This window comes from Elephantulus edwardii, unplaced genomic scaffold (genome assembly GCF_000299155.1).
Source record: "Elephantulus edwardii isolate Elephantulus edwardi_28Jun2011 unplaced genomic scaffold, EleEdw1.0 scaffold00037, whole genome shotgun sequence".
NCBI lineage: Eukaryota > Metazoa > Chordata > Mammalia > Macroscelidea > Macroscelididae > Elephantulus > Elephantulus edwardii.
In genome coordinates this window covers 5,483,051-5,504,082 of record NW_006399787.1, presented here as the reverse complement: position 1 = coordinate 5,504,082, position 21,032 = coordinate 5,483,051, and the positions used below count along the sequence as shown (strand labels likewise).

The following is a 21,032-nucleotide window of genomic DNA, read 5'->3' as shown; positions in this document are numbered from 1 at the left end:
CCTCCACACAGGGATAAGTTCTAGCTGCATTTGAGAGTCATTGGTTGCGCATTCCACCTCAACCTCTGTGGAGGGTGAGGACCCTCCCTCCATAGGCCAATGATCAATTAGACCTTATTATACCTCAAATTGCAAAGCTGTAGATAAAAATATAAGCAACCCAATGAGCAACAGATCTGAACCTTGCTCTACCCTGTACCGTCCTCATGATCTGTCACACTCCAGTCTATTGTAGTAATTCCTGTGTCAATCCTTTGCATTGAGGCTCTTCCTCTCTTTCACTGACCCTCTCTGCTTTCTCCAGCAGAATGTAATCTAGATTGTTGTTGTTGTTGTTGTTATGTGCCGTCGAGTCGTTTGCGACTCATAGCGACCCTATGTACAACAGCCCTAAACCATGCTCTATCCTGTGCCAATCTCATTGCCTCTGACACACCCATCCCGATTACCCCAGTCACTGAATCAATCCACCTCATAGAGGGTCTTCCCCTACTGCGCTGTCCCTCTACTCTACCCAGCATGATGTCCCTCTCCAAAGACCTGTCTCTCCTTGCAACATGTCCAAAGTATGTCAGACAAAGTCCCAGAATCCTTGCCTCCAAGGAGCAGCCTGGTTTAACCCTCTCTAGGATGAATCGGTTTTCTTAGCAGTCCATGGTACATTCAATACTCTTCTCCAGCACCACAGCTCAAAGGCGTCAATTCTCCTTCTGTCCTCCCTAGTCATTTTCCAGCTCTCTGATGCATAACAAGTGATTGCAAAGACCATGGCCTGTATCAGGCGCATCTTCGTCTCCAAAGAGACACCGTTGCTCTTGAGTACTTTAGAGAGGTCCCTAACAGCAGACTTTCCCATTGCAATACGTTTTTTTATTTCCTGGCTGCTGGTGCCAAGAGTGTTGACTGTGGAGGCGAGCAAACTGAAGCTGTGAACAATCTCAATCTCTTCTAGATAGATGCTTAAAACTCGTCCTCACCTTCCACACACTATTATTCCTAAGCTATAGCTATCAGTAGAGATATGGAGATGGATAGAACTACAGATAGAAATGAAAGAGTTCCTGCCATGAAATGTTGGAAGGAAATAGCCACTGGTCATATTTTAATATTTACCTATTTGGGGGAAATTATGAACAAGTTCTTAAAAATAAGGGGAAAAACATGGGTATGCATATATCTGCTTGGGTGGCGGTTATGGTTTATTTGAGGTATATTCCTAGTAGTGGAATTGCTGGGTCAGATGGTATTTCTATTTGCAACTTTTTGAGAAAGCACCATACAGCCTTCCATAGTGGCTACACCATGGTTGTAAAACGGGACTGACATAGGGGTTGGGGGAGACTGAGAAAGATGGGAGTAATTATGTATACAGCATTGAAACAGATGAGAGAACTGTTTGAAAGGAATATATGTTTAGGTATTATTGCCATGACAGGAGTCCAGAACAAAGGCTGCATAGTGGAGTGGACCTGAGGGGAAGGATTGTATAACAATGAAAGAATTTTTCTTTTGCTTTTCAAAGAGAAGAACAAACTGGAGGGGAGGGGTGGACAGGGAGAAAAATGCCACAATGAATGAATGAAAATCCAAAATCTCTGTAAACTGTCATTAAAATTAATAATAATAAAAAACAAATAATTTTTAAAAACAAGGGGGAAAATAACTCCACAAAACTTTCCCATTGTGTGTCTATACTGAGGGTCAGAGGAATGAAATAACTTTTCCCCCATCTTATAGGCAAATTGTAACAAAACTGGGACAGTAGCTCGGTTCTGAAGATTCCTGGTTTGGTGCTTCCTTGACACAGTGCCACAGTATGATCCGTGGGATCCAGCTGTCTTTTGTTTGCTTGTTTTCATCCGGGCAGCATTGGTGGTGGGGTTTGATTTGGTTTCGCAAGAATGCTTTGCTTCTGGTGCATCCTTAGGTTTATAAGCAGTGCATTAGAGACTATTTTACGGAATGATTGAGTCCTCTAAATCAGCTATGTGACTGTAGTATGCATAGACATAGAGAAATGGGATGCATAAATCACTGGAGGTTCACAATTTGACAAATGGTTCAGGTAAATACTGGGTCTTATCTGTTAAATCACATTAAGGCCTCATAGCAGATGTAGCCATGGTTCTGGACACATAATTTATCATAAGCATCACATGGATGCTGTGTAATTATATTAATTATTTAGTACCTATTCAAAGGTAAGCTATGCAAATTTAGGCTAGAATCAGATAAGCTTCTTAAGGACATTTAAATTGGTTAGATTGATTGTATTTCTTGCTAGGAGCCAATTAAGGATGGACCGCTGTGATAGGGTGTTTATATAACCTTGACTTCAGCTATTTTGAATAATTGCTTAGGAAATCAGACACGGGCCTCTGTCCATTGAAACTCTGAACTTACTTCTTTGGGAGTGAGTTTTGGGTTTCTTTTCTGCAGGCCCTTGCTCATATTTCTTCTTCATCCTGACATGATTTCTAGGACATACAATTAGAAGAAGGAAACCTTAGGTATTTCCTCTGGAGAGGAGGGAATTGCTTAAGAATTGGCCACAGTGATGAGAAAGACAGTGGCCCACTCTGATGGGCTCTTGGCCTGGAGAACACCAAAAAGATGGTGCTGTCTCAAGGATACTGCAGGAAGTCCAAGGCATGTTAAACTGAGGAAGTTAGGGTCTGGAACCATATAACTGAATAAGTTGCCCTGAGATGTCCAGATAGTTTTGAAGATTAACTTTTATCCATTTGGGTCTTTCTGTAAGCCTGTTACACAGAGAAAGCTAAGAAGGACCAAGAGACTGGGGCCTGAGGTGGCTCCATCCAGCCACAGCAGAGGAACTGAAGCCTCTAAGAAAGAACTGTCCAGAGATCCCCCTTTCCCATCACTTCTGGGGTGCATGTTTATCACTGTACTAGCTGGCTTGCAGAGGAGCGCGGCTCTGTTTAGCACGTGTTTGTGAGTACAGGCACCTGCCAGCCCATTACGGAATTCGGATGCAAAGGAGCATCGAGTCAGGGAGGAACCTAGCTGCTCCATGCCTCAGTGGACCCAAGCTCCCCAAGTTTGATCAAACAGGATGCAGGTATAATGCAATCGTTACTGCTAGCCTCCAGCCTCACATGTGCCCAGTCACGCGCTCCCCTGACACACACACACACATATACCTGAGCTCCACCTTAAGGTATAACTTGCTGAGGAACACCTTGGAGGTGCCGGCTATTTGTCAAGGGCAACATTCCCAGCTAAAGCCAGGCTAAAACCACTAAGAGAATAGGTTTTGACTAAATGGTTCCATTACTATCTCCCTGAGGGCAAAGTACGGCCTTCTCCAGTTCACTGCTGCTAAGGAAAGCATTCACCCGATTTCAACCTGCATCTAAACTCAGATTTAACTGTTAGCAATTTTTTTTAAGACCATGGTAGGATCTGCATGGCTCTTTCAATATGTGATTACGGCACTTTGGGAGCAGCGTGGGCGGCTGGATGGAACAATGAAGTGATGGGACCGGGAGTGAGAGGGCCGAGAGATGAACTCTGGTACATGGCAGCATAAGAATTAGATTAGAGGTACAACCCTCATCCCACCACTCAGGCTCAGTATGGCGGCCTCAGATCTTAAGCAGATGCAGTGGTTGTTCAGAGGTAAGCTGTCACTTTTCAGGCTAGAGATCCAGTTTAGATTCAAAGCCCCATCACCTTATGCACAGTCACCAACTCCAAGGTGCTGGGACTGACTGTTCAAGTCATAACTTAGTCGTCAGTTTCCATGAAGATCCAGGAGTCACGTTCCTCATGAGAAAATAATCTAGAATACGGAGTGAAGGTGTACTGTACATGAAGTTCATCAGACTTTTTGCACATCTAGTGCAGAGGGGAGGGAGTTCTGATGGCCTAGTGGCAAGAAGCTGCGCTGCAATCCCAAAGGCACATGGTTCGAATCCACCAGCTGCTCTGTGGGAGAAGGATAAGTAATCTCCTCACGTGTGATTCAAACTGCCTCTGAAAACCTCTTGGAAGGTCAGCTCTGAGTCGGCTCTGACTCGAGAGTACACAACAGAACAACAGTGAGTAGGGAAAGGGGAAAGGTATTAATTCTTTTCTTCTTTTGATATTTGTGTAACTGTTTTACTAATGATCATTTATTACAATTATAATGAAAAAGAATTCATTTTTAAAGTATTACTAGCTCCCATTGAAGTAGCATCTCAAGCTCCAAACTTATTAAATGCACTAATAAAGTTTTTATTGGTTGCAAAGTGATACAAATTCCTTTGTAAGAAATCTCAGGGGGCAGCTACTATTGTTGTAACAGAATCAGGTCTAAATATCACAGTAGTAGAAAATGCAGTCCACGGAAACTAGAAATGCTAGAGTTAGTTCTAGGTCCGTTTGTGTCTGTGTTACATCAACATGTGTTTCGAAACCTTCCTAAGTTATGATTCTGATGGTGAGTACTGAGAATACTCAGGATGTCTTTAAAATTTCATGTAACTGTCGTTCCCTGTTTGCTTCACCTGTAAATCGTTGCCCTGGAGTGGTGGCTTGGATCTTATGTGCTGTAGATGTCTGAGGTCGGGGCGGGGCGGGGTATTGCAGGGGAATGTGAATACTTCATAATAAGGGCACAAAAAAGCACATTATGGGCCATACACAACACATTTATTACCATTAAATAATGTTTTCCTCCTTGTTAGGCACTGTTCAAGAAACTTCTTTGCATTTACTCATTCAATTCAGTTCATAAAACTGAATTACATTCATTTTGAAGTCCTAAATCCTAACCACTGGTACTTGTGAATATGGCTTTGTTTGGAAATGGGATTTTTATTCCCTTTTCTCTAACTGTATTAGGGAGCTCTGGTGGCCCACTGGGCAAGCCGACCCAAAGGCAGGCTACGTGAATCTCAGCAGGACAAAGGTGGGCAACCTCCTCCTGTGAGACTTGGTCTTTGAAAACCAGCTGGAGGGTGAGCTATGAGTTGTTTCTGACTTGGCAACAATGAGTTTTTGAGAATATAGTATTTGAATGGGATTTTTATTTAAATTTTGACTTTCAATTACCTCCCGTTTTCAACCTGCTAACTTCCCTACTCAACCCCATCAGTGAGAGCATGGTCCTGTGAATTGCATGTAGCCATTGCTGTGGATTATTAGACCCTGTGAGAGTCCCGGGAGGGGTGGCTGGTGTCAGCCTTGAGGGAACTAGGTCTGAGGAGCGTAGCAGCAATGTGTGGCCTCATAGGAATTGGTTTTGTACTGTGGATGTTGCTGAGGTTGAGAACTCACGGACTTGGTAGAGGTGGGCTCAGCAGCTACCAAGTCATCCAGATCCTTTTTGTACGGTGGAATTGTTCCATAGGTTTTCCAGGCTGCCGCTTGACTTGGGCAGCTAGCTAAGCAAGCATTTCTCCTGTGGAGTCACTGCATGTATTCCAACAAATAGCTTTTTTGTTGAAACCTGAGTGCTTAACTTGGAGATGCTTTTGAAATAGGGTCTTCAAATATATGATTGTACTGGACGAGGACGGGTCCTCATTTAATGATTTATCAATTGCCACAGGTCAAAACCATCAATTCTTCTGTTTTGAGTTGTGTTGGTGCACACACATTTGTGTGGATTGTTAGTTTGTTTACCCTTTGAGTTGTGATATTGGAGACAAGTACAGCGTATCTCATGAACTGGCAAAAGAACACACAGATACGTCTTGGAAAAGGTGCAGTCAGAATGCTTCTTGGAGGTAAAGAGGATGAAGCTTCACCTCACAAACGCTGGCAAAGTGTAGGAAAAACTGTTTCTTGGAAAGGAATGCTTTGAAAGCTGGAAGGTCAGCAAAAGAGAGCTCCACCACATGGATTGACACAATGACTTCAGCAATGGGCTCAAGTATTGCCAGAGAATGTGAGGATGGCATAAGGTAGGACAGGGTTCACATCTGCTGCTCATAGGGTTGCTATGAGTCCTACTTGACTCGGTGGCACCTAACAACAATATCCTTATCAGAAAGAAGAGTTACTCAAAGACACAGAGGGAAGGTGGTCTGTGAGGAATGAGTTTGGAGGGGGCATAGCTATAAGCCAAGGACCTTCAAAGATTGTTGGTCATTTCCAGAAGTGAAGAGAAATGCATGAAACAAATTTGACACAAAATCCTCAAAAGAATTCCACAGATTTCAGATCTCCAGTTTCTTAAGAACTAAGACAATAAGTATCTACTCTTTGAAGGCATGAGTTCCCTGGTGTTTTGTTACAGTAGCCTTGTAAGCCGTTGAGTCAGAAGCAACTCATAGCTGACCCTGCAGCAGGTTATCAGAGGTTGTAAACTACACAGGAAATTGCCCATCTCTCTCTCTCGGAGCAACTGGTGCATTCAAGCTGCATGCCTTTGGGCTGGCAGAATAACTCCTTATCATTAAGCCACCAGAGTCAGGACTAACCCACAGCTGACTCTCTAGTGGATCTTCAGAGGCAGTAAATCAATCACATGGGAGGAGATTGTCCATATTTCTCCCACAGAGTAGTTGGGAAATTATAATATCGTCAAGATTTGTATTCCTCCTTGACAACCTCTAATGGTAGAGTTGTATATTGAGCTGAAAATGCTACAGGAGGTTTGGGTGAAGGGATAGACAATTAGGAAGGAATTCAACCTTGGAATAGGCTTTGGTGTCTACACAGGAGATACCTGAGTAGAGACAGTTGTGTGCATGAGATTTAAGTGTAGGGAAAGTCCAGGCTGGTTTTATGAACTTGGAAGTCGTTAGCGTATACCACAGAATCCCTGATGGACAGTGGGTAAACATTTGGTTACTAATTTAAAGATGAGCAGTTTGAGCTCACCAAATGTTTCAAAGGAGAAAGATGTCGTTTACCCTCATTAAAGATGACAGTCTTGGGATTCCTGTGGAGAAGTTATAGTTTACCCTGTGGATTACACCTCAATATAAATAAAATTCTCAACTGAACCAGTAAGCCTCATGATAAATAGGGAAAAGATTGAAGTTGCCAGTGCTTTCATTTTACTTGGTTCCACAATCAATACATGTGGAAGCAAGTCAAGAAACCAGTTGATGTGTTGCATTGAGCAGATGTGTCAAGGTTCTCTTCAAAGTGCTGAAGAGTCCAGGTCCTAGCATTTTAAAATTGCTTTGTATTTTTGTGAAAGTTGGACCATGAATAAATAAAACTGGAGAATAAAAAGCGCCTTTAAATTGTGGTCCTGGAGAAGACTATTGAAAATATCATGGACTGCAAAAGTAACAAACTAATGCGTCTTGGAGGAAGTGTGGTGAGGGTGCTGCTTAAAGACAAGGATGCTGAGACTTTGTCTCACATATTTAGAGTATGTTGTCAGGTGAGGCTAGTTTTTGGAAAAGGATATTCTGCTTGAAAAGGTAGGTCAACAAAACAGAGGAAGACCCTCATCAAGACTGATTGGCACGGTGGCTACAACAAAGCGGGGGCTGTGAAGATGTTGCATCTGAATGTTGCATCTGAAGATTTTATCTGAATGGCACCTAACAACACAAACAGTCTTTATGCGTTGGAATTGACTCTATGGAACTGCGTGGGAGCATTTAGGAATTACATGTAGATAGGGATGAGGCCAAAGGGCTGAGCTTTGGGCTGTAGTTGTTAGGCACGGGGTTGGATGGGCAACAATTAGACTTTTTAATGATTTGTTCATTAATGTACAACTTCTTCCCTCCTCTCCTCCAAGTCCCCTTATTAGACTGTTAAGTGTCATGCACTTGGTTGTTAATCATCTATTCCTTTCAGAATATCCTTTCACCCATTCCAGTCTTTTTAAAAATTTATTATTAATTTTAATGAAAACTTACAGAGATTTTGGATTTCCATTCATTCATTGTTGCACTTTTCTCCCTGCCCACCCCTCCCCTCCAGTTTGTTCTTCTCTCTGAAAAGTAAAAGAAAAATTCTTTCATTGCTATACAATCCTTCCCCTCAAGTCCAGTCCACTATGCAGCCTTCATTTTATAGTCTAGTCTTTCTAAAGATAAAGTTATATTAGAAAACAGTCAACTTTGATTCACTTACATATCTATGACTACGTTCTAGTACAAGGGTAGGAGTGAATTTTTGTGATGAAGTTTGTATGACTTGCAAAGCTGAAAATATTTATTATTTTGCTTTTTTACAAGCAAGGCTTGGTAACCTGTTCTTTAGTGATTCAGGAGACAAGGTGGTGTGTGTGCATTGGAGGAGACTGAGAAGTAATAGCTTGAGAAGCAGTAGGATCCCAAAGAGAGGGCTGCATGGGAGGCCAGTTGGTGCCTGTGTTTTCACTCAGCATTCCATGCGAGTGTGCGCTGCTTAGTGAGTCAAGTTACTTCATATGGGTGGAAAACACTAGCACAAGGATTATGGTGAAGACTAAATGAGATGATGCGTGTGTAGCACAGCAGTGCATGGCATGTAGCAAGTGTTCACAATAATGTTGAGTCGTCTTATCCCTGAACAGGGAACATTTTTCCATTTAGATCTTTTATTGTGTCTCACAGAAACATTATGTAGGGTTTGTTTGTTGTTGTTTTGTTTTGTTTTATTTTTTGTACAAGTTTTTTGTGTCTCTACTTAGGTTGACTCCCAAGTATCTCAATTTGTGGTTGGTTATTGTAAAAGGTATTGCTTTCTTGGCTTCCTTCTCTGAATTCTCTTTGTTACTGTAGAGGAATCCAGCTGATTTTTGGATATTGATCTTATATCCTGCCACTCTACTAAATTGGTCTACTAACTCTAACAGTGTTGGGGGTTTTTTGTGTTTGTTTTGTTTGAGTCCTTGGGGTTTTCTGTGTACACTGTCATATCATCTGCATATAGCAATAGTTGAACCATCTCTTTGCTGATCTGGATGCCTTTTATTTCCTTCTCCTGTTGTATTGCCCTAGCAAGCACTTCCAGTACAATATTGAATAGAAGTGGTGACAAGTGGGCATCCTTGTTTGGTTCCTGATAGCAAGGAAAATGCTTTTCATTTCTCTGCATTGAGAATGGTGTTGGCTCATGGTTTTGCATATATACTTTTCACTAGCATCCAATGCTTGTTCAATTTGTGGTCTTCCACCTGGGTCTATACTACAGATGAATGCAGGGTGGCGTTTGTTCATTCCTACCCTTGACTAAGTAGGAACATGACCTGTGCTCAGGACTCAGAGGATAAGGGAGAAAAGTAAGACCTGCCCCTCAGTTCCACATTCCCTGTCCCTCAAGAGGGCCTTGAAGGAGAGCTCTGACCCTTCAGAAATCTGCTTTTACCTCCTATCTTTGGTTAACAGTCTGTACTGAAAGCTCTTGAGCAAACAGCAAATCCATCTTTATGAGATTACTAATGTCAACACAGTCCCTGTGTCAGGATTATATAGGTTCCTGCAGGCCTGTGCCTGTGACATTGTTGGGTGGCAGTGTTTGTCTGAGGAATTAGACAACACCCCCTGATGCTGGAGAAGGATCTTCATATTCTATCTCGGCTGGGGATGTTTCCTCTTGGAAAGAGCATTAGATGAGAAGCTTGAAGAGGAACTGAGGGCCACGAGGGCTCTGCTAAATATTCTAAAGGTGAAGCTTTGCTGGAGAAAAAGAAGTGCTTTGCATCCCTATGTCAGCTTCACATTATTCTTAACACCTCTTGGTAAACACAGGAGCTCATGGAATTCTATCCTTTGAAGAAAGTCACAAATGAAGATTTGATCTTTGCCATTACCTTGTTCTTGCATGTGTTAAAATTCTTCCTCTTATGATTGCTATTTTCTTGGAGTGGTTTTCAAAGTATGATCTTTGTACTGGCAGCATCAATATTACCTGGAAACTTGGTGAAGATACAAGTCCTAGGTGCACGGTCCAACTCCATTAGAAGCATTTGAGCTTTGGGCAAGTTAATTCTTTTAAATCCAGTTACCTCATGTAGAGATGACCCTATTGCTATTGAGTTGGTTCAGGCTACTGGTTATTTGCCATCAGGTTTCCAAAATGAAATCCTAACAGGAGTAGATGCCTCCTCTCTATTCTTTGGAATGCATTGTGGATTCAAGGCTGATTTTTCAGTTAGTGGCCCAACAATCATCCTACTACCCCGTTAGGGCCCCTTTTGTTATAGCCTAGGATCATTGTAAAGATCAGAGGGCAAGGTCACTGAATTTAACAGACACTCCAGGTGGTTCTAACTATGCTCAAGTTCGAGAACTACACAACTAAAGCTCTCTGAGCAGATCCCCATTTGGGGAAAACGAAACATTCCTGCTAAGAGAGTTTCCCAGATTTTATCCTTCAGTAGATCTCAAAAAATTTCTAGTATGAAGCAATCAATCTGCCAGTTATCTTCCCAAAATTAATTCATACTCTCCAATGTTCTTTAAAAAAACAAACCATAGGGCACTCGCTAGAATCTAACTTTTTCTTAAAGATTTAAAGTATACTCATGAGCAACGTCAGTTCTGTGTTAGGACTAGGGGCTCATATTTCTACACTTTTGTATTCTTTTGCCAGCTTTTTGGCTTTTAAAATGTTGAGAATCCATTTAAACATGTACTGCTTCCTTCATTGTCTGCTTGTCATCTGTGGTTATCATAAATATGAGCTGCATCATTTTCTAATTTTTCTTTTATTTTTAACTTGATTTTTGAACAGGAACTGGAATAACGAAAGTGCTTAATAATCTGTGCAAAGTAAGAGTAAATAAATAAAGATAAGAGTAAACAACCAAATGAGGCATAGAGGAAATATTTTTTTTAAGTGTAAGCTTTTATGCCTGAATTTTGCAGCATAGAATTTCCCTTTTCTGATGCCTTACTGTTTATTCCTAATTATGTTCTCAATATTCAAGGTTTTGAATAAGTAAAAAATTGTTGTGCCATCATCATCACTCAAGACTGTTTCCTGAATATTTTTCCAGCATCCAATTGTACTTTGCTATATTTAATATCTTTCTTTCTTTCTTGTTGATATGCGCATTTTTTCCTTTAAAAAAAACCCCTCAATTTGTAGCTAAAACCTTTCAGTCACACGTAAATAATGCTCTTTGGAGGAGAATGTAATAACTAAACACGAGGCATCCCTTTTCTCATGCCCACTGTCATTATTACCCCAATTCCACATGGTTTATAAGACAGTCTGAAGAAGAGTACACAGAATTGGGAGGGAAAACATCCTGGGTTCTGGCCCTGACTGGCTTGGCCACAAACTGCCTGTGTTTTGCTAGATAAACTGCATAACTTCTCTGGACAGTGAGCTGCAGTGCTGCTTGTGGGTGTGATAATGCCACTATGTGCAGGAATGCAAATCAACAGCACAAGTAGCCAGTCAGCAAAGTGCACGCACACCTGTGCTCTCGGTCAACATGCTCAACGCTTAACTGCCGTAGAATTGGAACCCGTTCACAGCTGCCTCTCCAAGGGGTTTCCGGAAGCCGTAAATGGCATGGCACAAGATTGCCCTTCGCTCTCTCATAGAGGAGCTGGTAGATTTACGTGCCAGAGAGGTGCAACCTGTGGGTTAATGGCACAACTCCACATGGACTACGTCGCCAGAGCTCCCTTCAACACACACACACACATATACACACAGAGAGAGAATGAAAGCTGTTGTTTACCAACCATAGGAAATGCTGGCGAGGAAGACAAGGCAGCTTGGGAGTCTGGGACATTCTGTGATGTAGCGGATGCCAAATATTTAAACAACATACTTGGCACTTGGAGGTTCCGTAAATGGATTGAGTTTCTCCTGCTTGAAGCTATTCTGGACCTTGAACTCAAACCCACTATTCTTGAGTCCAAACGAATGCATAGCAGCCGTATTGGACAAAGTGGAACTGCCCTGTGGGGTTTCCAAGTCTGCAGATCTTTATGGAGGAATCCTGCGTCACCTTTCTCTTGTGGATGGAGTAGCTGGTGGGCTTAGATGGCTGGCTTTCTGGTTTGCAACCCAATGCTTAACACATTACCGCAAATGACAGCAAATGTGTTTCTAAGCACGGTCATCAATTTAAAAAGTGTGCCGCAATGTGTTAAATAACTGTGATACCATGCTCCTTTTGGACCTCAGCTATGACCAAATCTAGGGGCCCCCAAGAAGCCCACCATCCCTGTGATGTGCCCTCTCTGGTTGATTTGAGTGCCCTCATTATCTCAGGAGAAGAGACATCTTTTACTTTTGAAAGACTTGCACGGACTTCTCTCCCCGCAGGAACATTTTGAACGGGCTAACCCAGTTTATTTCCTCTCCTTTCCGCCTGCACTGATTCTGTTCCTGCTCGGAGTCTGCAGCCATGGCTTTCTCCATGAATCCACCACGGAGTTCGTCTTCACTAGTCCTGCCTCCTTTGACTACCCATAGCTACTGTTGCCTGAGATTCTTTTTGGCTCTTGTTCCCTGTTGGCCTGTATTTAACTTAATTATGCGAGTGCTTCCGTTTGCTGCTGGATTGTGTTTGGTGGAAAGGGCCAGGTCTTGCTTATTAATACTGGTCAGCTTTTTGGGCCAGGCCACATTTGGGACAGGCATCTGCTTGCACCTGAGCTAAGGAACTGGGTGTGCCTCCAAGCCTTGCCTGGACTCAGAAGGGGTTGTTCTGAAAGCAGCAGAGGCAATGGAAGGAATTGTGTGGGCTTCAATTCTTCATTCGAGGGAGGGAAGGAGGGAGGGAACTCATTATCAGGTTAGAAGTCAAGGAATTAGGAATCAAGTGGTGGCTGACAACTGACACTGTGAGGATCCTTTGCCACGGTTAGGAGTCCTGTGTGCTGTTATATGGTGCTTCTTGTCATGTGGCTCTGACGAATTCCCTTGAAGGGTTCCTGCAGTTGTGCATTTACCGTGTTGTAGGCTCTCTAGGGGGGAACCTATGAAAGTATAGCTCTCATTTTAGTCCAGGCCCACAAAGAGTCCTTGGTTCCCACTCACCTTGCCTATAAAATGCCGGAATTAGATGCCACCCTTTCTTGTTCCAAGGTCCTAGCAAATTAGTTGAGGGAATTGGGACCAGACCAATCTCTTATATAATGACTGGATGTTTCAGGAAGTACCTCCTTAAAGCATTTTGGACATAGAAATATTCCCTTTATGAAGGAAAGGAGGCTGGGGACCAAAAGCTAGACTATTTCCAGATAGAAGTTAAATATTTCCTTCATGGGCAGAGAAGACTAGGTTCAAGAACAGAAAGGCACGCTTACATAGGTTTTTAGGAGATGCACCTCCTATTTTCTCTAAGGATAGTCAATTTCAATTAAAAACAGCGAGTAGAACACAATGGCAGCTAGTGACTAGCATCAGAAAAGTAAAGGCTTTTTATCCCAGAGACAAAGGTCAGGAGACGGTGATCGGTACCAAGCTGTGGCTTTAATTAGCTCATGACTTCATGATGCTGCTGCTACTTGGGAGATGTGTTTTGCAGTAGGAAGAGGCCTGTTTCTGGAGACCATGAGCTGTGTCCCCATAAAATCCACAGCACTGGAGGAGGCCAACTCAGAGCAGAAGGACTGGGGGAGTGGAGTGGTCAGTTGCCATGGTGAGCAGAGATTCCCTGCAGAGAAGCTTGCACCTGTCTGTGCACCAGGGCGGGATGCTGCTTCTCAAATGGTAATATGGATATGAATCACCTGGAGATCTTGTTAAAATGTAAACCCTGATTCAGGAGGTCTGGGGGGAAGTCTCTGGGAGGAGTAAAAGGTTAACTGGCTTGGCTGATAACCAAAGAGGTTGGAGGATGGAGTCTACCCAAAGGAACCTTGGAAGAAAAGCCAAAATGATCTACTTCTGAAAAAGCAGCTAATGAGAACCCCATGGAGCATCTATTCTGACACTTGCAGCTTCCCCTTGACAGCAACGGGGTCTGGGAAAGGACTCAAGAATGCTTCTAATCAAATCCTGAATACTACCTCTGCTCTGGCCCGTGGACTATTACTTTAAGTAGCAAATGAACAGTGGGCATGGAAAGAAGTTGTGAACTTGAACTGTAGACATACCGTGGATTTCAACAAGTCACTCACTCTTTAAGGCCCATGGTTTCTTCAGTAGTGGCAAGAGAGAAGTGGATTAGGTCCTTCTCAGGTCTAAAAGGCCATGTTTCTCTATAGTCTGAAGGGATTCTAGACCCCTGTCTTATTCATTCTTAAGATGGACTGCCTGCTCTCCCAGAAAGTTGTGTCTGGTGGTCAGAAAAGATGGGAGTTTGCTAGGTTGATTCACAACTGATGTGTCATGCCATCCCACCTATCTGTGTCCAGTGCCTTTAAGAATGGATACCACATTCTTACTGAGCGGTGTCCTCTGATAGAAAAGGGAAGCAGACAGAGAAGGTGACTCAGCAAAGATGGTGATTTGGCATCCCCCTACCCTATTTCTATTCTTGCAAGCTTTCGGAATTAGCTTTCTCCTATTCTCCCATCACATGTTTGCAGTCATGCTTTCTGACCCTTAGAATTCTCCTACCAGAGTCTAGGAAGCTGGCTTACTAGACCACCATTTAAAATCATGCTTGGGCCTCCTGCTTCCCCAAAATGCTCTGAGACAAGATGTCCAGTGTATTCCTCACAACAATAGCTGCCAGGCCAATCGCAGTTATGTAAGAGGTTTCTTTTTATAGCCAGGTCTTGAAAATGTGTGCACTACCCTTTAGGTAGTAAATGAAATTTAAAAAGCTGAGAATAAATCAGCTTTGCAAAGTAGGACTGGAGCTTTTTTTCTAACTGGACATGTTTTGTTGCTTTTCTAGATGATGATAAGTGCTTAAGTTTTAATCCCTTTTAAAAGGCCCAGCTCATCTTGCCCTGTTGGCTCTAGAGACTTTGGCCCAATTCCAAAGACCCTCACCCCTCACAGGGTTATTCTTGGCCTCCGTGAATGAGTTGAGGGGATATTCTACCTATCTTCTGATACAGGTGCCTTCTGCCCACCAAGGCTTATTCTCTGCTCTATTTTCTCCTTTAAAAAAAAAATCCTTTCCAAGTGGCATAGTGTTTGAAGGAAAACAAAACTTCATTGTACCCAGATGTATCCACTGAGGGCGCAAAAATGAGAGAAAGAAGTCAATGTGTGTCCACCTCAATTGTCTAGTATTTACGCTAGTTGAAGTCCCTCTAATCTTCTCCAATCTCCTCTGTGCTTAAGACCACATTCTTACTGAGCTGTGTCTTTTAAAAGAAAGGGGAAGGGAATTTTGGTGACCTAGTGGTAAGAAACTGCACTGCAATCCCAGAGACGTGCAGTTTGAATTCACCAGATGCTCTGCTGGAGGAGAGACAATCTCTTCCTATATCAGTCAGATCCAATTAGACAGTACACAAACACAAATAATAAATAATAATAATAGTAGTAGCAGCAATAGTAATAGTAATAATAATAGGGAAATAGAGATGGTGATTCAACAGAATCATTGGCACTTTTCAAATAGCAGATTACCTTGATGATTAGGTGGCCAGCTCTGTGTGTAATAGCCTTACTTTTTTTTTTTTTTTAACAGCCTTAATTTTTTACTAGAACTTAACTTTGCCTGCTGGCTTTATCTGTGATAAGGAGCCTGGGTGGGACAGTGGTCTGAGTCTTTGGCTGTTGACCTACAAGTTGGTAATCTAAGCCGACCAGTCATACTCTGGACGAAAGAGGAGACCCTAATGATGGAAGCCTCAGGAACATGCTATCAGCTCCACCCTCACAAGGTGACTGTATGTTGGACTCACGCCCCTGGCAGTGAGTTTGGGTTTAGTGTTTACGATGTCACCTTCTTGATGTAGAGTGTGAGAGCTGTTGTTGCTGTTAAATGTCATCAAATCGTAGACGACTCACAGCGACCCTATGAATGAAAGACCTGAGTGGAGCACGGTTCAGAGAGTTTCCGGAGGCAAGGCATTTCAGAAGTGGATGGCACTCCTGCTTCTGAGCTTGTTTTAATCCGGAAGCTCCACCAAACACTGTCCACCATGGGTAACCATTATCACATTTGGCACATCGGTGTCACAGTGTTTAGCATCACAGCAACCACGAGTTGCCTCTGTACAGCAATGCACAGACCAGTGCTATGCCATGTAGAAGTATGTTTGCCAAAAAAACAATTAAAACCAGGCCTGAGGGCCACAGATTAAAATCACCCACCTTGGGCTTGGTAGCATCACTTTCTATCCACCAGGCCAATGTAGCTCTCTCTGTTGTCCTTATTGTTGTTAAGTGCTGTCACTAGATAAGTAGAAGGGATGGTAGCCAAACATGGAATTCCTTCTCCAGGGAGGGCTCATGGAGTGGGCGTGGTCCCTTGGCATGCATAGATAAAAAGAAACACTGTGCTAGGAGGCAAGGTCTGACGTTGACAGGAAGCAGCGTGTCCACCTATTTGTGCACTCTGTGCCTGGAATCACCACCTTGCATTTCTTCACTGTGCTCTGACCACGTGTTCCTCCTTGGTGCATGGAAAGCTATTAACAATACATGCACGTGGCACATCCGTGGAGCCATTATTGCTGCTGGATAGCTGTGTTTGTGTAAAATATTGAACATCCTGTGAAGATTTATAATGGTTTCCCGCCCTATCCTCTAACCAATCCTCCTCGCACTATTTAAAGATATATTAACACCTCTGGCTCTACCGAGAGGAAAAACTCTTTGAAGTGAGACCACATGAAGATAAAACACCTTTCTCTGAAAGTCTCCCACTAGAACGGAGGGGGGGGGGGCTTGTAACATGTCTCCCAGGGCAATTAGGGGGCTGCCTGAGGTGCAGGGGTGGGGCAGCTCTCTGGGAATCTGTAAGCACCTCACTTTCTGGCTCACCTCCACTGCAGATCAGCCACCCCAGGTGCGGGCTGGGCAGCCTTGAGATCACACAGTTAATCATCCAAACGATTGCTGATATCGTAGATCTCAGATCACATCTAAACAACTTCAGTATGTTTTGAGTATAAAGGATCAACTGACTTCCTTGCCAGCCCATCTCTGCTCTTCCATCTCATTGGTGGAGATGCAGTCAGAATGAGCTATGGTTTTGAGGTAGAAAGTGCAGAAAGAATGTTTCACTCAATTGCAGCGCTGGCCTGGCTTAAAGAGGTTTGCAAACTCTAGTGGCTGGGAGAGTGACTTAGGACTTTGATTTTTCTAAGGTTGCTCAAATGATGACTTACATTTTCTCAATCCTCTTTTCACTGCAATCTTTACTTAAAAAGGTATTCTGTCCTGCAGAATATTTGATTCCTGCGAGTCATGGTATAAGAGAAAAGGATGCTGGTGCCTCTGACTAGTGCTTCTTCTCTCCATTGCCCCCAGGACATGCCAGTCCATGACACCCAGTGCAGCCTGCTCTTGGAACAGAGAGTGGCATGAGGCAATGTCTGTGGTGAAAGGGAGAACGTGTGTTGAGCCCTGAGAGGTGCCGATTGGCTGGCAATGAGGTAATGCAATGCAGGCTAAATGTGGAAGCAGCAGAACCAGCACTGAGTGTGCGCTTCTTGGCCAAGGCTGAGTTGCCAGCCAGCCATCTGAAGGACAAGGTCTCCGAGGGGTTCTGCAGACCTCGTGCAACCAGCTGACTTAAGAGGCAGGGGCTGCAACAGCAGCCAAATGGATTGATCCGCTTTGTCGTTACTGCATTGTCATGACTGTCCCCAGCCCCAAACCCACCAAATGCTACTGCAATTCTGACTTCTGCTTTGAAATGGGGACCTCATATTGGGGAGCATAAAGAAATTAAAAAATAAAGGTCAGAACTCAAAGACCACCTGCTCAGGTCAATTACCCAAGTGGCAGCTATACTACTGTTAAGGGCTGGGATGGCTTCCAGGGTAAACAATGGTTTAACTCCTTTAAGGATCTGAACCTCCACAGAGCTCCTTCCTAAATACAGTTTCAGCTTTCTGACTGGACCAGGAGTCCATACCCAATCTCCCCATTTCAGCCCCTTTGTAACTACTTAGTGACAGTTTCAGTCACAGGGCAAGGAGGCATGCTATAAGAAGTCATCTCCTCAAGGACTGAGCAGGTCTACCAAGAAAGCTCTTCTGAGGCTTGGCAGCTTCCAGGAAGCAGATGGAAAAGTAGTAATTGTGTACCTATCCATTGCAGTGTCAGGGACTTCGGAATGTCAAGGGTACTTGAACTTGGGGAGGTCATGTATGAATTTATTCAACAAATATTTAAGGACTATGTTCTAGAGTTCTGTCGCTGTTTACAGGGCCCAGGTTCAGCTACGGATCAGAACAAAGTTCTAGGTCTCATGAAATCACAATTTTCAAGGAAACTGCTTGACTCGATGGCACCTAATGATAAAATCAACCACAACAGACAGAAGAAGTAAATATATAGAACTTCTTCAAGGTCTAAGAATGTAATAGGAGAAGACAATGAGATTTAGAGAGCTCTCTAGGAGGAATGGGATTGAATTATGCTAAGTGAACTAACTCAGTCCCATAAGGACAAATACTGTATAAGACCATTATTGTAGAATAAAAAGATAAGTAGTAAAATGGGTATGAGGAACCAAGGGCAGGGGAGTGGGAGCAGAAGGGTGAGGATGGACGGGGTGAAATCATATGGTGGCACAATATGGTGTGTAAGGGACGGGTTAAAGAAATGGGAAAGATCTGGTTTGAAAAACAATGTATACAAACTTGGTAAGCACAGCAGTATAAAATTTTTAAGAATATTTTTTTTTAAAAAAAAGAGAACTCTAGTGACCAACTTTGGCTAACTTGAAGGCACATGGATTGAATTCACTAGCTGCTCTATGGGAGAATGGGAGAAAGATGGGTGATCTCCTCAGGTGCGGTTTACAGCCTCTGAAAACCTGCTGGAGTGTTAGCTTATGAGTCAGTTCCAACTCAACAGAACAAAACATCAACAAAAATCAATGATCTTGAAAGTGGGTAGAGGTTCAGGTAACTTTGGTTTGATGATCAGGGATGACTTCTGGAAAGATGTTTAAAACTGAGACCCCCATGATGCCAAGATCATACAAACATGAAGTTTCTAGAGAGAATAATTCCAGGCAGAGGGAACTGTAGGAGCAGGGCCCAGAGTCAGAATGATCTCGATTCTCTAGGAACAGAAAAAATATCAGTGAAGAAAAGGGAAAGTGGCAGGTGCTGAGAATAAAAGGAGGCAGAATCCAGATCTTGTAGAACCTTCCAGTCCATGGAAAGTGATTAGAGCGTTAAACCTCAGGGTCAACACAGCTCTTTGTCATCAAGTCTGAAATGACTCATCGTTGACTTATGTGGGTTTTTGAAGGTCGTACATTGTTGGAGTAGAGAGAGTTCCCATTCTTCTCCTGCAGAGCTTCTGGGGGATTTGATCCACCAGCGGGGTAAAGCTTTTAGGTGAGCAGAGTGGCCCCAACAGACTAAGTCACTGGGGCTCCCTAAGCGTTATTACAGGTCATGGGATTGACTGAGGGTAAACATTACAGTAACTGTGACGAGTTCATATTTGTCACTTAGTTGACACAAACACTCCTTGAAGTAGGGTCATCCTTCATCTTCTCTCATTAGCCCTAAGACTGTGTTACTTGTTAACTGTATTGCTGTGATTAGGTGTCATCAAATAGACTGACTCATAGGAACCCTGTGAATGACAGATCTGAATTTCTCCCTACCCTGGACCATTTTCACCATTCCCGACGAATTTGAGTTTATCCTTACGACAGCCACTGTGTCAATCCATCTTTCTGGGTTACAAAAAGATGTGATAGCACTGTATAATTAAGGATCTCTGGTGCGATGTACCAACATGTTGGGTTGCTAAATGAGAGGTTGTTGGTTCGAATATACCAGCTGTTGCATAGGAGAAAGATTGACAGTAGGCTCACATCAATATTTCCAGCCTGGAGACCATTACGGAGAGGCACTAGGAGTTGGAATTGACGTGGTGGCGCTACAGCATGTATTATCAGATGCTTGCTTTGGCTCAGACGCTGAGCTCAGCCTTGATATACATCATCTTATTTAATCCTTATAAGAAAACTAATGCTCAGAGATAAGTCTCCCAAGATCACTTATCTTCAAACTCATAAAAGGGATAGACTTTTAACATACTCGGTTCAGGGTGAGTAGTTCAGTACATATTTTCTTTTTTTTTTTTTTTTTTTTTTTTTTTGGCTTGTGAGGAGAGAGAAGGCCAGAAAGGAGGAGGAAAGAAATGCAATATAACATAAAGCATTGTATTAAGATAGGTTTTCACCACAGGGACTAGTTGGCAATATCTGAAGACAGTTTGCGGGAGCTTTTGTGGTATTTGTTATTGTTATTAGGTGCCATTGAGTTGGGTATGACCCACAGCGACCCTATGAAAAATAGACCTGAGCTCTGTCCTATCCTGTGTCGTTTGTGGTGTAGTGTTTTACATTTTGTGATGCTAACTGAATGGTAAGTGGTTTGAATCCACCAGCATCATCATGGAAAAAAGATGGGCAGTCTGCTCCCCAGAAGATTTACAACTTTAGAAATCCTATGACGTAATGCTATGAGTTGGGACTGAATTATCGATAGGTTTGGCTTTGGGGAGACACTTTTGGTTACTATTCACCGGGGGTGGAATATAGTGGGTAAATGCTACAGAGGCTGTTAAAAATCCTGGGACATTGCTTTCTTTTCATTTCTGTCTGGCTCCAACCATCAACAGTGCTGGGGTTGAGAAAGATGAGGTTGGAGTATTATAGCATTAACTGTTCTCGGTTAACTTCTCTCATTAATACTGCTGCCCTTGGGCTACGGCCACACTGTATTTCCAGATACAGAGCTAAAGTAAAAATGGAAATTAGAGATTCCATTGAGCTAGTGCTTCTTTCTCAGCCTCTTACGTGGTAAAATGATAGGCAGACCATGAAAGGCAATGAGGATCTTAATCTCAAGGGTGTGTATACTCTAGGGAGTCAGAGACCTGGTGCTGTTCTGCATTGGACTAAGTGACTTAGGGAAGACATTCATTAACACTCTGGGCTGTACTCCTTCATCTATGAAACGGTAATGGTAACATCCCTTCTCTCTTAGGTCTATTGTAAGCATTCCTGAGATAACAGATGTGAGAGCGCTTTCATGGAAGTCCTA

At 43.0% G+C, this 21,032-nt stretch overlaps 1 protein-coding gene across 3 annotated transcripts in view; it reads left to right on the top strand.

The window, feature by feature from the left end:
* The window catches only part of NRXN3 (neurexin 3), a 2,203,380-nt gene that overhangs the window by 445,205 nt on the left and 1,737,143 nt on the right, over window positions 1-21,032 (top strand). Inside the window, exons 7-9 of one of the 3 annotated variants that reach the window (XM_006884635.1) lie at window positions 4,572-4,587; window positions 15,206-15,214; window positions 17,464-17,483. The exons of the other annotated variants lie outside the window; for them this stretch is intronic. Of the exons in view, the coding sequence (XP_006884697.1) occupies window positions 4,572-4,587; window positions 15,206-15,214; window positions 17,464-17,483 (45 nt within the window). The remainder of the gene's footprint in view (window positions 1-4,571; window positions 4,588-15,205; window positions 15,215-17,463; window positions 17,484-21,032) is intronic. 3 annotated transcript variants of the gene reach the window in all.